This window comes from Abramis brama (assembly GCF_963993115.1).
Source record: "Abramis brama genome assembly, chromosome: 4".
Lineage (NCBI taxonomy): Eukaryota > Metazoa > Chordata > Actinopteri > Cypriniformes > Leuciscidae > Abramis > Abramis brama.
The window spans coordinates 46,073,434-46,091,307 of NC_139966.1; the positions used below are offsets into that span (position 1 = coordinate 46,073,434).

General features: G+C 38.6%; 1 protein-coding gene across 1 annotated transcript; it reads right to left on the reverse strand.

Annotated features, from left to right (window-relative positions):
- Positions 1-304: 304 nt before the first annotated feature.
- On the reverse strand, positions 305-13,474 carry nuak1a (NUAK family, SNF1-like kinase, 1a). The gene is made up of 7 exons (XM_084110692.1): positions 12,918-13,474; positions 8,543-8,663; positions 6,903-7,054; positions 5,438-5,503; positions 5,245-5,364; positions 3,711-3,843; positions 305-3,609 (listed from the first exon to the last, which is right to left on the reverse strand). The coding sequence occupies exons 1-7, from the start codon at positions 13,149-13,151 to the stop codon at positions 2,576-2,578; spliced, it is 1,860 nt and encodes a 619-aa protein (XP_083966818.1). The 5' UTR covers positions 13,152-13,474; the 3' UTR covers positions 305-2,575.
- Positions 13,475-17,874: the final 4,400 nt, after the last annotated feature.

Sequence of the window (17,874 nt, forward strand, 5' to 3'; positions counted from 1 at the left end):
TATATACATACATATATATATATATATATATATATATATATATATATACATATATATATATATATACATATACATATATATATATATATATACATATATATATATATATATATATATATATATATATACATATACATATATACACACACACACACACACACACATACTTTTTATTTTATTTTTATGACACTGATCTTGGAACAGCTGGTTGGTTGGGTGAGAGCCTCTAAACTTTTATGAGTACTGTGTGTTCTACATTTAATGGAGTGAGTGGAGATGCACGCACGCACACACACACACGGTATTTAGATCGAGACATTTATTAAAAGAAGTGACTGTTTTGCACTGAGCACAAACAGCACAGTACGGCTTAATACACCACCTAACCGTGCGCATAACAAACCATACAGACAATCTTCTTTTTCATGGATGCCTATTTAACATCTTTAAAAAACAATGTTACAAATTATTTTAACTGAGAATAACTTTAACATTTTTAGGACAATCTTATGTCAATGAAGGCACAAATCAAGACAATCGTAAGTCAAAGTTAAAAATAAAAAAAAAGGTACAGAATAACAAATGACAATGTACAGTATATAATACAAGACGCATTAAATAACACAATTTAAATATGTAGTATATCCAGTCAAGTTTTCTAAATGGCCTATAACAGATATCCTATAGGATAAAATTATTTTTCCAGTTAATTTTATATATGTAAATGGTTACACTGTACTTCATATAAAACTGCCACATTGATGACTTAGGTTGAAAGAAATGCCTTGTATATCTTAACACAGATTTTAATATTTAGCACATACTTATAGTTTAAAGCTGTTATTCATACTTAACCTACAGTAAAAATGCCTCATGAAACCAATATTTTGAAATTAAGCCTGTGTGAGCAAGTGTAGAAATTAAACTACCAATAACAACCAAAAACAGACAGAAAATACAGGGAAAATGGCATGGTATATCTTCAGTTTATCTTGGCATGCCATTGAATGTTGAACAAAAAAACACATGCACAATATACTACTTCCTGAAGATTTTACAGTTCGAAAAGCGACCTTTTGATTCCCATTTTTTAAAAGAAACCTTTTCATTCTTAATCTTTGTTTTCATAATCTACAGCCTTCATAATATGTCTTTTAACACTCCACCTCATGAAAAGAACAGTTTGACATCTCTTTTCCTGTCTTAAATGGCATGTGTTGTTGAAATGCAGGTCATTTCTGGACCACAACTACACCATAGGTCAAAACTTGTCCTTCCACACTTTCATGCTTCAGGGAGCTCATATAATTACCCATGTGCACTAGCATTGTGTATGTGTGTGCGTGTGTGCACGCTTGTAACAGAGAAAGAGAATGTATGGTATCATAACACTGATACAACCTTTGCCCTTTGCCCTTTCATGTGCTTTGTGTTCCACTAGTTGCTCTCTAACTGATCTCACAGATATGTCAACATATATCTCTGTGATATGTCTCTGTCACAACAAGTTAAAATTGAGCTCTGGGATCATGATTTCCACTCAGTCTGTTTTTGGTACCCTCTATAACTTCTCTTACAAAAAAGTAAGTACCATGGTAAAGTGATGGCATCAAATTATAATATCATGGTACTTTGATATGGCCTAGTAATTAAATGATCATTATACTCAAATTAATTTTTTGGTTCTTGTTTGTAGTATTTTAGGGCTGCCAAAATTAAATGGTATTTTTTTTTTTTAATACTAACAGAGTTTTTCAAGAATACTGTACCATGGTAGTACCATGGTCAATGTAAAAAAAAAACCATGGTAGTACCGTAGTACCTTTTGGTACTTTTTGTAAATGTTGTCAAAACAGTATGTTCTTATTTCTTTTGCACTTCATTTTACAGTACGTGTACTTAGTGTACTAAGAAAGTACTAATGTAAGGTAACTACATGGGTTAAGGTTAGGTTTAACAGTAGGTTCAGGGGTTAGTACCTCATTATTACCCAGTTATTGTAATTACTATAAGTATGTACATGGGAAACAGGACTGTAAAATATAGTGCTACTATTATTTCTGTATATTAAACTTAAATCCTTTCAAATTCTTAGTCTTAGCTTCTCAAGTCTTAGCATTACTAATGGACTGTTGTGCATTTGAAAATCTCTGGTATTATAATGAGAATTTATTATAAAAATTTTCAAATGGCCTTTATCTAACACTATTCATAATTCATAACCTGTATCGATGAAAACACTCTCCCCAAGGACTATGAAATGGCCTTGGCATTTTCAAATGGCCAAAACATGAGTGACATATAAATAACTTAAATAACACGGTCCCACCTCTCATGTACATTACATGCTGCAGAACAGCCGCTTTAAAGTGCTTCCGTTGTTCCCCCTCAACTGTCGAGTTTAAAACGAGAATATCATGAGAAATGCTCATCAACACGAGTTGGTGAATGGAGATTTGAAATGTCCCGCTTCTCGACCTGTAAACGTTTACATAGTAGCACTGTCAAGAGAAGGACAAGCTGGGAATCATTCACTCTTCCAGTCTCTCCGTATATTCAGCCTTTTTGTCCAAGTCTAGCTCAGCTGGCTGCTGATGTCCAGGGCTTTCTGGTACACCTGGGTAACATCATCCAGATCGGCCAGCAAGGAGAAGCTGCCGTTGTCTCCAGGGGAGCCGGGAGGGCTGCGGGCACCCTTTCCGCTGGGAAGGGGCGCGACGGTCTGAAGGCCCCTGTATCCAGCCATCTGCAGCAAGTCTTCGGCAGAGAGTGAGCCCCGGATGTTGGGTTTGGGAGAGGAGGGAGGCCAGTCCAAGCCCATGCTGGAGAGACCCGTCTCCTCGTACACAATGCTAGAGGGTCTGCTTTGGCTCCGTGAGAGGGTCGAGTCAGCCGGGACCTCCCCATGGACTCCCACAGCACTGTGTGTGGAATATTTCCCATTACGCTTCAGTATTCCTTTCCTCCCAACAGACCGTTTGGTGGGTGAGCTGTTAGGAGGCTGCACAGTAGCGCCCCCTAACAGTTCGGAGGACTCGCTGCGCTCTGGTGAGGAGTAATAGCCGGACTCGCGCTGCTGATTGTTTTTCAGAATGCCTTTCTTAGGTAACATGGACACCATTTTGGCTGGCGAGCCACCCAGAGTGTCCTCTCGCTCCGGACTCGAACCGGACTCAACGTCTAGGTAGCAAATGGACCGCCTGAGCTCTAGTTCACACAGACTCTGAGATCGTTGGTCTCCACTGGTCGCCCGAGTTTTCAGAATGCTCTTTGGTCTCTTGAGGCCCGGCTTCTCCTCCGCTACACCCCAAATTCCAATATCGTTCTCCTTCGTGGACTTTCTCAAACGCCGGGCTGGAGTCAAGGCTGTATTAGTGACAGTAGTGTTACCAGGCTCCGGGCGCTGGGGTTTTCCAGGACGGACCTCTGTGCGGTTCTGCCAGTCAATGAAGCGGGCAAGCATGGGGGAGCTGTTTTCCCTTTGTGTTTGGCAGTCGCACACACTGGTCTTCCAGCCCCAGTTCACCCACCAGTGATTTGCAATGTCCTCAATTGTAGCCCTGCGCTCTGGATTAACCATCAACATCCAGCGGATCAAACCACGAGCATCTGAATGAGACAGAGAGATTTGAACTCGGTCAGGAACTTTGGGTTCAGTAGTGGGATTTGGGTTCACACGAATTTAAAATGTCTGTAGAGAAGACGCATACCTGATGACTGAGGCGGTTCCCTGTACTCTCCATTGCTGATCTGGCGAATGAGTCTTTGGTGGTCTCCTCCGTCGAAGGGCATTGTTCCGTAAACAAGAGTGTAGAGTAATACGCCCAGCGCCCAACTGTCAACCTGTCAAAACAACACCACATTGGTAAATTGGTCCACTGGGAGATACAGTTTTGGAAAATGGTTTATGGAACATTTTCAATTAAATATGCATTTACATAACGAAATTCCAGTGTTATTTCTTACAGTTTTTTTGTTTTGTTTGTTTTTGTCTATAGACTAAATATATTTTTCATCATGTCATATTGATTTAATTTTACTATGAATATAAAAATACTATTTTAGTTTATGAGTTGTTCAAAGTGACACAAAACAAACTATTATATAATAATAATAATAATAATGTAACTTCTCTTTTTAGTCATATTTTTGTAAACATTGTCAAATTGTTAAATGATCATCATGACACTTACATTTTTATTATATATTTAATGGCTTCACAGACTGGTTGACCTTTTGTATTAGTTGAGCACATGCCAGTGAAGACTCGTCGTCATTTAGCAATAGATTAAAAGGTTCTGGAATTTTATTTTCCTGTCTGGGCCATAAAGTTAACTCCACCTATATTTATGAACATTTAATCAAGCTGTCATTGTACACCTAAAATGTATGAGAACAATAGGTAATCTCACATATATCTTTGCAGTAACTGCCATCATAATTCCTGCTCGTTATTTAATCATTTCTCTTGCCTGACCTCGTCTGATCCCTTCTGCACCTCTGCTGATTAGCCAGGGGTGCAGGCCAGGAATGAGGAGGTATCGAGGGAAACAATGGCTGATTACAGCGCAGGAAGCATCCACTCCCCTAACTCCAGACCTTTCTGACCCTGAGTAGATGTGAGGAACTCTGTGATTGTTGGCTCTGATCCACTGATCTCTGACCAGCGAGAAGAATGTTGCCTTTCCCATGGTCTGGAGTTATGTAAGGATGATTGAGGGACCAGGGGGATCACTGTATGATTGATTGTCCAGAGGCTTTTAGAGTTGTGCATGTGTCATCATCATACAATAAAACCGGAAATAGTATGGGAATTGTGATATATTCCTGTGTTCCAGACAGGCTTAGTGTTTGGCTATTAAATATTAGGAATTGTGAAAAGGGGTGTAAAATACTTGATATCCTGAAAATATCTTTGAGATTAGTTGTCATTCTTTTTGGCAGTCTTTGTTTCTCACTGGATTATAGAGGATGTTTGGTACGCTGACTGACTTGGCGTGGGGAATGATTCCTGTGTGGGGAGTGACTAAGTTTGGAGTGTGTTGGGATTTGAAATGAGGGGTAGGGGTGGTTTCAAACACTTTCTCTTTCTCTACGTTATATGTGTTGTGTTCTCTCTTATCTTTTCAGACAGGAAGTATGTGATTGTGTTTCCTAGCTTACATTTTTTAAAGGTGAAAAATGAAGACCTCTTAAATGGCACTACAGAGTTGCATAACTGGAGAATTTTAGTTCATAATGTACCTCTGGACCTTTATATGGTCTTCCGTTCACAATCTCAGGGGAGGCATACAGCGGGCTGCCGCAGAACGTTTGAAGAAGCTTGTCCTTGTGGTAGAGGTTGGACAAACCAAAATCTGCAATCTGGAAGGCAAGACAGAATCAGAACAGGCCAATATAGCGAGTAATAAATCACTGGAAGAAAATTATAACATACCTTAATGTTTCCGTTGTCGTCAAGGAGAATGTTTTCCAGCTTGAGATCTCGGTGCACTACTCCGCTCTGTAAGACATCATCAAAATAATTGATTTTCGATCAACGTTCTATCATGTTAATGGACCTAATTTTTTACAAGGGAAGGAAAAAGTGACATTTCCCTTTATCCGGCATAATAACCCGAATGTCAAATAGCCTGATCTTTGAATCACCTCCCCCATTTTTGTGACGACCTCCTGGCTCTCCCTCATCAGAAGGGCTGAGCTGGAATCCCCCAGCTGAGTTGATGACATCATCAGCCCAGCTGTAAAGGAACAAAGGCCAAACCCACTCTAAATTCCCCCAGGACGCTTCACTTTCCAGCTGACACGGCCCTGGGTACCGGCTAACCCTTTGTGCTGATCTAGAAACAGCATTTTCTGCTTTAATCCTACCTTTAAACTCTGTAAAACTAGAAAAATATGCACTAAAATGTGAAATAAAAGAGAAAACAATGAAGAAATATGGGCTGGATCAGTGTGAAAGGTCAATCTGAATGATCAGTCTTGGAAAGTGGGAAAATATGAGATGAGGAGGGGCTTGGCACCAGGACAGTAGAGCACAGCTGCTCTCTGGCTCCACAACCTTTCATATCGAGACATTCTTGGAAGTTGAGTTTATCCCTCGCATATCATGACCTCCTTCATAGAGTAAATCATTTTATTTACTCTATAGAGAGCTCATGTGTGAATCATGTCGATTGCATGTGAACATTGCACAGATGTCAGTTGTTTAGTTTGAGAGGCTTCATTTAAGGTATGAGACGCTGTGGTGTAGGAAGTGTAGTTGTGGCACTGCACGTTGTACTTAGCGGTTAAAGGCATGACATGCAGTAGAGCCTATTTACAATATCCTTGCAGGGAAAAAAATACACTTAAAACCAGCTTAAGCTAGTTTGCTGCTCTTAGCTAGTTAAATCTGGTCTCCCAGCTGGTTTAGCTATTGTGGCCAAGCTGACGTTTAGCTGGGCAACCAGCCTGACCAGCTGAATAGTACAACATTCCCTAAAAACATTCCCAAAAGACTAGCTTGAACAGGTTGGAAGACAAACTAAGACCAACAAAACCAAGAATAAAATAAGACCTAAAACAGAAACACTTCATCAATATCATCATTGAAAAATCATTGGTGCACTTTAGTTTGCTCTCTGCTAACATATTTTGCACTGAGATTATTAGAAAGGGTGTAAAAATCTACATTTATTTAAAAATTTAAAGGGTTGAAATACATGAGAAGATTATGAAATGTCATTTACTCATTTACTCACCCTCATGTCATTCCAAAACTGTATCACTATTTAATTTTTTGTATAATTTTATTTTATGGAAGAAAGAATGTCATACAGAACAACACGCGGGTCACGCATAAATGTACTGTTTCATTTTTCTCACCACATGGATATGATGTTTGTGGGCTCTGTCCTCACCTTGTGGCAGTAATGGACAGCAGAGACGATCTGTCTGAAGAAGTGTCTCGTCTCCCTTTCACCGAGCCTTCGGCGCTCACTGATGTATTCGTACAGCTCGCCCTTACTGGCATATTCCATCACGATCACAATCTTATCCTTATTCTCGAAAACTGCGAATAGAAGCAAACACAACAGCACTTTATTAGATTACACAACATCAATGCATTATGCATGTTAAAGGGACGGCGCATGGAAATGAAAATAGCATATTTCCATTAAGTCCGACTCACTAACTAAAGCTCTCTGTCACTGGCATTGACTGTTTGGCTCGAGCTTTCGTTGGGCCGCTGCCAGTACTGTATGTAGGAGTCAAAATCGCCAGCGAGTCTGGCTTTAGTCAGGGTCATGGCGATTAGGAGCTGTCTTTGCAAGCGAGACCACAACTGTTAACAGGTGTTAAGTGCAGACAGGAAGTGAGATTTGGTGTGCGTGAGCTGGGATGGTGGCGTAAACAGTCCTGTTCCAAGAAAAGGTATGTGTTTTGCACGACATGGTGTTCTTAGTAGCAGCTCTTAGATTAATAGCTATCATTTAAGCCAATCAGAGAAGTGTTTGTCTTGAAAACCTGATGGGAAAAATGGGACCTCAGCAAAATCTTTGTTTTTATTTTGCAGGGGAGTGAAGCTGTTCCTCCATTAAGATCCTCTTCCACCTTCTGCTGATACAGCGAGAGAATCTCCATAGTGACCCTTCATTGTCTAGTGCCCTGAGGCTGGTCGTCACAGTGATGGTCAGTGGACCGAATAGACGATGAAGAATCCTGCTGATCAGGTGGGTTTCCTTCAGATCTCTTGGTGCCACTTTCAACAACAAACAACATGTGTATGTGGGTACCTTTTGACTGTCTAGGTCAGGACTAACCGAGGTTGTTATAATAACCTCTTCAAAAACAAGTTAAGTTCACGTTCAAGACACCGAACTCAATCCCAGGCCAGCGCTGAGTAATTACCTCTCTCAGCTAATCCGTATTAGACACAGAAGACTGAGCGTGCTCCGTTTTGGCACCGGCTCTCAGACTGATCCAGGGTCAGTAATAATGACCCCTGGCTGAGAGCGTGGCATGAGTCCACAGCCGTGGCGTCTCCCTCTGTCAGCGTGGAGATAAAGCAGCTTTGTCAAGTCTTTGTTTTGAGTATCCCACTCAAGGCGTGCTGCGCTTGGGGCCTGATTTGATGGGTTTTTTTATTTATGTTCTGAGAGGCACAGCTACATGCGTGGGACATTTTTAAACATGCTGATTGCTGCAGGACCGTAATGGCCTCAATGCATCCGCTTCATCTCCATTAGAGAGTCTACACCCCCAACAATGTTGTTGCCTGATCAACACCCTTGGGCTTAGCAGGGTGCGGATAAATAAAACATGAGGGTAACGGATCTAGAGATGATTGGCAGTTGAGAAAAAAGCACGTTTTGCAGCAAAGGGTGTGGAGTTTACACCCGCTGAGAGTCAAAGTGAAGGGATTTTGAGACTTTTGATCCATTCAGACATCTTGGACCCCAAACTGTGCTCTGTTTTCTGAATTCATATGAGGTATGTTGCCTCAGTTAGATTTGAACCTGCTTTATCTAGACTAGGACTAGCCTAAGACTAAGCCTACCTTCGTATATAGTGATGATGTGTGGATGGCGGAGAGAAGACATGATTTCGATCTCTCTGCGGATGTGCACCATGTCTTGTTCATCTTTAATCTTCTCCTTACGGATGGATTTTATCGCCACCTGAGAACCAACACACATTATTAAAATCACCTATGAATACTATTTGTAGCAAGCTTACATTTAGTTCAAAGTAATATTAATGATTCTTTTGATTGGAGTAAACAGAAAATATTGATAGATTCCTGGTTTAGTAGCTCAGCTTCTCGGTTTGATTGAGCAGTATTGATGAAGACATGGGTCAATAATTTTTGTGTTGCAGTGACATCCTGGCCCGGGGGTCATAGATCATAGAAACAGAAGAGCCTACTCCCTTTTATGGTTCACAGGAAAAGTATTTCCTGTCTTATTCAGTCAGTTGACCTACATATTAACTGAACAAACCAGTCTAGTTGTAGTAGTAGTAGTCTTTTTATTTACCCTGCAGACTGAGCAATTGTTTATGGTGGGTTTGAACATGGACATTTTTCACAATGAACAAATGGACTAGGCTGCCTTTATTTGGTCAAAAATACAGTGAAGCCATTATGGTGTGAAATATTATTATAATTTAAAATGACTGTTTTTAAAAAAATATAAATTATTCCTGGAATGGCAAAGCTGAATGTTCAGTCTTCAGTGTCGCATGATCCTTCAGAAATCAATCTAATATGCTGATATGATGCACAATAAATATTTCTTATTTCTTATCAAAAAGGTTGTGCTGCTTAAGATTTTTGTGGACGCTGTAATATATATATATATTTCAGAATTCAATAGAAAGGGCCAAAGAACAGCATGTATTTGAAATAGAAATCTTTTGTAACATTATAAATGTCTTAACTGTCACTTTTGATCAATTTAATGCATCATTGCTAAATAAAATATGAATTTCTTTCTGGAAAAAACAACTTTTGAACAGCGGTTCAAGAAAAGATACATACTGTAAATCATATAAACAATTTTTGATTCCTTGGAAAGCATTGCACGCTCCTGTTTCAGTACTATTTTTCTTTGCAAGTAAAGAGATGTTGAGATTACGGGTCTAGATCTGCTGTGAGCAGCTCTAACCTTGAGCAAAAATGGGTTTCTGTGAAGGTGAATGGCTTTTTCGGGAGAAGGCGCACCACGGGAGTTATTTTTAAATGTCCCATTTAGAAGCTCCCAAACAGGCTCGATCACAGAGATGTGTCTGCGCTCAAAAGCCTGCTTTCAAAGAACCTCTTTTTTGTTATCAAAACAATGTATTGAATTAGCTGGTAAAGTAATTGTATTTACTCACTATCTTAAGTCTTATCCTATATATATATATATATATATATATATATATATATATATATATATATATACACATACTTAGAAAGGCAGAACTCTTCTCAGCATCCTCAAGTACACACACACATATTATATATATGTATGTATATATATATATATATGTATATATACATACATACATACATACATACATACATTTATATAATATGTATGTGTGTACTTGAGGATGCTGAGAAGAGTTCTGCCTTACTAAGTCTGAGTGGTCATGAGGAGGGATTAAAGTTGCAGGAAGTTTGCAGCCTGTTCCTCCACTGACTCATAAAACACTCAGAAGGGGAAGTGGTGCTGACAGAGCTGACTTCCTGTCCACCCAGTGTTGTTCACGGCACCGATAAACTGCCACCCCAAGCCTTTTATGGACAAAATGAAAACGTCTGAGCAGGGTGTGCATGCAATGTATTGTTTTCTTGTCTAATGATATCTGCAATACATGCATTGCATGTTACCTTATCAGTGACTTATGTAACACTCATACTTGGATATGATCTGTCTGGTTTCAGTCTGGTGTTTGTCACTAGAATGGTGAGTGGTTTAAAGAGACTGTAAGATAGAGCCAGAAATAGTGTGTGTGTGTGTGTGTACCCGTGATGTTATGTCTTCTCCTCTCAAACTTAAAAACAATTACACTGAAAGCATTAAACTCATTAAAATTGCATGGCAGCAGATGGGTGTGCAGGTGATTCTTTGACCGTGCTGAAGAAAGCGCACATGGTTGAGTGGTATTGTTTCCCTGCCTGTGGCTACAGATCATTAAGCCAACCTGTGTTTGATGCCCATGCCAGCTGGCTGTAGTCTGTGCTCTTCTCTAACCCCTGGCTATAACTGAAGCCTTCTCATTGTCTCTCAGACATAGACCGGGCCATTGTCGAAGCCTCACACAACAGCTGTGTTGTTTTACCTGTCCGCCGTTTAAGGGGAAAAGGGAGCACCTTTACTCACCGGAGCACTCGTGCGGAGCAATGCGTCATAGAGAATTGAACACAATGAATGAGCAAAAAAAGAAACCCTGTCGTCACATTTGTTGTTTTTTTCCACCTTCCGCTTCCATCTTTCTACCTCTCCAAACATGCACTGTCAGTTTCCTTTCAATAAAAACACTCATATTTTTAGAATGTGTGTATAAGCATTAAAATCGTCCAGAAATGTTAAGTACATCATGCCATAGCCTAACCTATTTTTTAAGGGTTGTGTTTTTTTTTATGACTGTCAATTCAAAAAGGTTGTGCTGCTTAATATTTTTGTGGACACTAATTCTTTGAATAGTAAGGTCAAAAAGAACAGCATTTTATATATATATATATATATATATATATATATATATATATATATATATATATAATTATTTATATTTTTTTTGTATAAATGTCTTTACTGTCATTTAACTCATCTTTGCTAAAAAGTATAAATTTCTTTCGGGGGGGAAATCTGACCTTTTGAACAGTATTTAAGAAAAGATACATACTGTAAATCAGATGAATATTTTTTTATTCCTTTAGAAAACATTGGCATACTCCTATTTCAGTACTATTTTTCTTTGTATGTTCTAAAGAGAGATGTTTATATAATATTATACTAGGCCTATACTATACTAGGCCTATTATATTAAACTTGTATTGAACATGTGCTAAAAATACAATACTATAAAGAAGCACATGCAAAGGGTAAGAATACTTATTCAGGTTTAATTCAGCCTACAATGATATAAAAACTTCCTTTCGCTACTAGCGTGAGTCATGCATTCTTAAGATTCAACAATCAGTCCATTCAGACAATGAGTGTGGACTGCGTCTTCAGAATTTGTCAGCTCTGCCAAATGTGTTTGAGTTTATGCTACTTTATCATCTACCCTGCAGTCTACAATGTCTACCTGTCTTTTTTTTGTCCTGAACACCCATTTAAACAAGTTAACAAAGCAAATCACTGAAGCTCACTCATGTTTTGGCAGAGAAAGCTTTTTTAAATACAATGCTGGAACATTATTTGCTGCTGCCAGAATCATCAGCACACAAACACTTGAGTTTATCTGCACCCTTCAGATTTAGCATTGGCCATCGACACAGAAAACACAACCCGCTGTGTTGGTCTCCACAGAACCACACCATCTAATGTGTCCGTCTACTCAGGCGGCGTTAATTCTGCGGAAATGCTCCTAAGTGGTTGCTTTATTAGGTTACCATGTCCCGGACGTGACTCTGAGAACATCCTCTGCACAAGCAGCTGTTGACATCAGGCCGCATTTCTCTCGCCCACAGATCTGACCAATAGGTCCATATCTGCCCTACTCAAGATGCAGATCTGTCTCAGGATTAATGTGCTGACCTAGTTCCAAAGCAGAAGTGGTTTATCCTAGTTTTTCCAACTTATCTCGCCCTACAGATGTTATGCATTTCTTAGCGAAGTCCAGAGTGATACGTAAAGGAGCTTAGGTTACTTGCGACATAAACATACCTCTCGTGCTTTGAAACCTTTGACCTGCTCAACTCCTATGACCTAAATGATCTGACCCCGGTTACTGAGGGACGGAAGACAGCACTTGCCCGGTGAAATTGTGCATGTAATGATGGCCATTAGAGGCGAATTAACTTTCACCAACAATTCAAAGGAATGTTTAATTAAGTCAGCTGATATAGAGTGAAACCCACACAATTTCTCCCATTAGAAAGAAAAAAAACGGATATTTTTAATATCTCTGTTCTACAACGAGTTTAAGTGACCTTCTCTTGTCTCCTGCTTCTCCATGATGGGGAAAAAAACCACCATATTTATCAAGGATCCCAGAAAAGACTTCAACATTCAGATTTGCCAAGTCACCTGGTTCATAGAACTTCTGCATTTTATAGCTCCAGTTTATTCTTGATTAATGTCTGTTTATCTCAAATAATTTTAATAGAAACATCTGAAACATAGTTGATAGGCTAACCCTTTGAGAACTGCACTGGGTTTCTTGAGCTATAGAGTTTTGTTTTTTTCTTCAGTCTTTTATATGCATGATTGTCAACTCACCACTCGTCCAGTGTGCCTCTCTATGGCTTTTTTCACTTTTCCATATGTACCTCTCCCGAGGGTCTCGAGCAGCTCGTAGCGGTGCTTCAGGTTGTGTTTGTGGTGATGTTTCTTCACGCTGGACCCTCTCCGTAAACCGAGAGAGGCTGGCATCTCTCCTCCCGGATAGTCCACCGGTAGGAGCTCACTTTCATTCGCTCCGTTACTCCCTAACTGGGACGATTCCGTCTCCATGGTTTCCTCAGCGACGTGTCCAGATGCTCGATAAATCTTAAGATCGCCGTTGAGACGCTGTAGAAAGTCGCAAATATCCCGAACTCAGTGTCCAGCCGTTATTTAAGCTGATGAATGGGGTCAGGGATTTTGGGACCCGTCATTCATTCATTCATAGGTGAAGTGTTCAGAGCTCTCGTGCTGGGATGCGCTCGTCTCGTCTCTGTCAGCGTCAGCTCAAATATGCGCGAGCGGACTCCATGCTTTCCCGTCCATCCCACTACCGGCGCGTGTTTCTCCTCCCCTACTTTTACCCTTTTCTCCAGAGTAAAGACTACAGGAATAAAGAATGCAGTCTGGATGAAGCCGGAGGCGGAGTTATGATAGCAGGTCTCTCTCTCTCTCTCTCTCTCTCTCTCTCTCTCTCTCTCTCTCTCTCTCTCTCTCTCTTCTAATGGAATAATGGCGTAATGGGGAACACTTAACTGTATTTTGTTAGGTTTGGTCAGTGCTTTCCTTTCATTACTTTCTCTCTCTCTCTCTTATTATTCAATTTAATGTGCTTTATTGGCACGACGAAAGCATTTCCAGTCGCATATAGGCTAATGTAGGCTATGCCTGTGTTCTGCAGTAATAATTCAAATGTTAATACAAATAATCACAATATAACAATTAATACAAATATGACAGAAGATGATATTTAAGATGTGACTAAATTGAGCTAATAAGCATAATTTCGGTGTCAGAAACGCTTTATTGGCACTATTATGGCTTTTCTAATGAAGAATCTCTGGTTTGTATTTCCTTGAAATCCACTAGACATGGCATCATATCATGAATGTCTGGTTGTACTTCCCCCGTTGTCCAGTGTTTGTTTTTGTTTGTGTTGTGTTCCTAAACTTTTTTTGTCATGCTCTCAGGACGGTAAGCTGTAGCAAAATATGGCTCAGCAGCGCCCTCTAGCAATAGCACTGTATTTGTGCAGCTGTCATAAAGCCTACTGGGATCATTGGCAAGCACTGCCATCATATGGAGGACATAATATAGCACCAACATATTCCGTGTTCAGAAATTGTTTCTGAAGTATATGTATCGTGCACAGTGCTGGGTAGTAACTGATTACATGTAATCTGGATTACTTAATCAGATTCCAAAAATGAAGTACTTGCAATTAGATTATATTAAATTTTAAAATACTTGACTACAGTTACATTTTTATTAATTATATGAAAACATGTTATTCTCACAATGGCTTCCAGGTTTGTGGAATTGCACACACTGACCTGCCACTATAGTCATGTGCCTATCCCTGAAAACTGAGACCCACACACCATTTGATCACTGGGTTTACAAAAATCCTTTTTTTACTTTTAAGAAGTGTTTTCGCAACATTTCAACATTGTAAATCTAGTCAGTGACAAACACATTAATTATTGAATTATCACTTAGTGAGTCATTTAATCACATATTACTGTCTTTGGAAGACAGTACAAACACATTAAAATGTGCAAATTCATGTAATTTCATATTTACATGCAAAGCTGGGATTCCCCAACTTTTTTGTCCGCTGAGATATTAAGTTAATTAGTTATTCAATAATAAAATTAAGTCAATAGTAATAATAAATAAGTTCACGGTTCTCTGATGTCAGTTAATTGTCACATGACATGCAGCTAAACAAATAAAATATTTCATCTTTTTTAAGTAAGTGTTTTATTTTGACTGTTTTCATTTTAAAATAATTTATTTAAATTTTTATGATTTAATTAATAGCTTTTCATTAAACTCACAAACCCCCTGCAGTTCCATCACCAACCTCATTCTGGGAAATAATGTAATATTTAATGCACTTCATGTTGTTGATAACAAAGAATGGAATATATTTTATTTCTCTTTGTATTTTTATATCAATATGGTACAATATTATCCTATTCATGTGATAAACAATTTAGGTCAAAAGTAATCAAAAAAGAAGTCAGATTAAATGCCCTTAAATGTGTAATAGATTACGTTACTTACTACATTTTTTGTCATGTAATTTGGAATCAGTAACTGACTACAATACGTAAGTAACTATCTGCCCAGTTCTGATTGTCCATTGGATGCTAAACTTATGCGTAAAATATTTGAGTTTGTTTAATTTATATTGATATATATATTGATGATACTGTATATCTGTACTCTGCCCTATTATTTAAAAACAGTAAGTGAAACAGAAGACATTTAGCTTTCAAACAGTAGTATGATACATTTATTATCATATGACCTTATATGTTTGTGTCATGACCTCATCCATCTGCAACCAAATAATAGCAAGTAGCTCATTGTGTCTGTGACGTAGCTGTAGCCTGTGTGTGTGTGTGTGTGGTGCTGATGTAGGCCTGTGCGTGTGCATTGCGCACAGCTCACCCGTCTCCGGATGACGGGGTGCTCAGGTCTCGCCTGTCTCTGTAACTTGGTGACTCAGGGGTCTGTGGGTCAAAGGGCAAAGCACAGTTTCCTTTTAAGGGTTAGGCCACTTCCTACAATAATGATGCTGATATTGGACTTCATTTTGTATTGATAAAATATTTAACATCCAGCTTTATTTTGAAAACATAATTAGAACAATTGGCTAATAAAAAAAAAAGATCTACTTTGTTACCCTCCTAAAACTGTAGATTATGAAATTGTGAGATCCAGTGTTAAGCTGCTTTCTTATTGTAAACATATTTGACATTGTTGGGTTTATATCTTGCTTCACTAATTCCACTGTGCTGTAATGTGTCTTTACACACTGTTGAAATGTTTGTGGTCAGTAAGATTATTTTTGTTTGTTTGTTTTGGATCAAATGATTACTTTTATTCAGCAAGGATGCATTAAACTGATCAAAAGTAACAGTATGGACATTTATAATGTTACAAAAGATTTCTATTTCAAATAAATGCTGTTTCTATTCATCAAAAATCCTGATTTTTTTTTTTCATGGCTTCCAAAAAATGAGAAATAAACATAAACATATAAATAAATAAGTAAATAAAAAAAATAAAAATAAAAAATGTTTTCAACATTAATAATAATAAGGAATGCAGTAATGATGCTTAAAATTCAGCTTTGAAACCACAGGAATAAATTACATTTTAAAACAGTTATTTTACATTTTTAAATTGTAACTATATATTTTACAATATTAGTGTTTTTCTTTTCTTTTTTAATGTAGCTTGTGTGTGTGTGTGTGTGTGTGTGTGTGTGTGTGTGTGTATCACTAGTTAATATGCAACTGAAGACTTCAGCTTTATAGAAATAAAGGAGGGATCAAAATGATATCATGTAAAATACAGTGATGAAACCCTGGAGGCAAACCACTAATCTTGGCTGATGGAAATGAAATAGACTCAAGAGTGTCGTAATGTACAGTACATGTCATGCCACTGGCACAAGAGAGTCACAGTACATTAAGCAACATTGATTATTCATTTCCTGAACACCACAAGGTTTGACAATGCAGATATGAATAATGTCATATGAGCGAATGACCCCAAAGTCTTCTAACAATCAAATCAGGACCTTTCTGTATGCCCTATGTGGGGACCATACCCCAATAAATTAAATCTATATTTCACTTCTATCCATACTCACCACAGCAAGTCTTGCATACTTGCCTCATTGCTGTTGGCTATCTGACTTAATTCTGGTGGGTAACATAAGATGAGCATCAGCCATCTCACCTGGTTTTAGGAGCTGTCCATCAAAATATAGCCCAGAATGCCAGAGGACAATGATCCACTAGAGTAAAGCATTTAGCCTACCAAGAAAAAAACAAAAAAAAGCTCTAAACTATCAAGCAGGCTATATACAATTCAGACCTGGAGGGTCTTTTTCAGACTTGATATGTATCTTTAATGCACTTATTGTTTATTATATTGAGCAGAATTGTTGAAATGCGGATTTATATCTTCTTTGTACCCCAGCCCCCTAGTGACAAACCAAAGGTTGACAATTCTCGGAAAATCTGTGGCATATGTGTACTACTGTTTGCACAGAATATCCAGATGACTTGTGACCTTTGTTAGAATGTGGAACAGTAATGAATGAAGGACGTAATATCATTTTCCAAGACAGATATTTGTAAGATATCTGTATAATGTTTAGATCTAAGCACATCGACTACCTTAAAACTTAGACTAAAAGAAAGTCTTTTTTCTTGTGGTCTTTAATGTGTTTTCACAAATAATGCAGTTTTCCTAGAAGAAACTGTTGTGCCGTTTCAAAGCTTGTTCCTCCTTGAACGTGACAGCGCACCTGATTCTGAGACATGTTCTGGTAAAATGGTAAAGTTCAGGCGGAAGCACTGGCCCCAGGCTGAGACTGAACTCTATCTAATTGGAGGTCTTTCTGTCCTACTGTATGAAGAGTAACTTGTCATTATATGCAGAGAGCAAGCTAGAGACACACACAACTTCCATCCAGATTAGTCGAGGCCAGATATAATTTAATTAAATATGTATTCACCCCAAAGCACGTGTAGTTTTGTCCTACCCTAATGAGTCATGAGTGAAATGTTTGCTCTATGCTTATACTGTCACGCGTGTGCGTGCGTGTTGTGTGCGCGTGCGTGTTGTGTGCGCATGGGTGCGCGTATGCGTGTGTGTTGTGTGTGTGTTGGTGTGTGTATGTGTTCAGTGTTGTATTGTGGGACATGTGCTTGGAACACCATTTAAAGATTAATTCATATTCTTTAATAAATACAGTAAACATTGCATC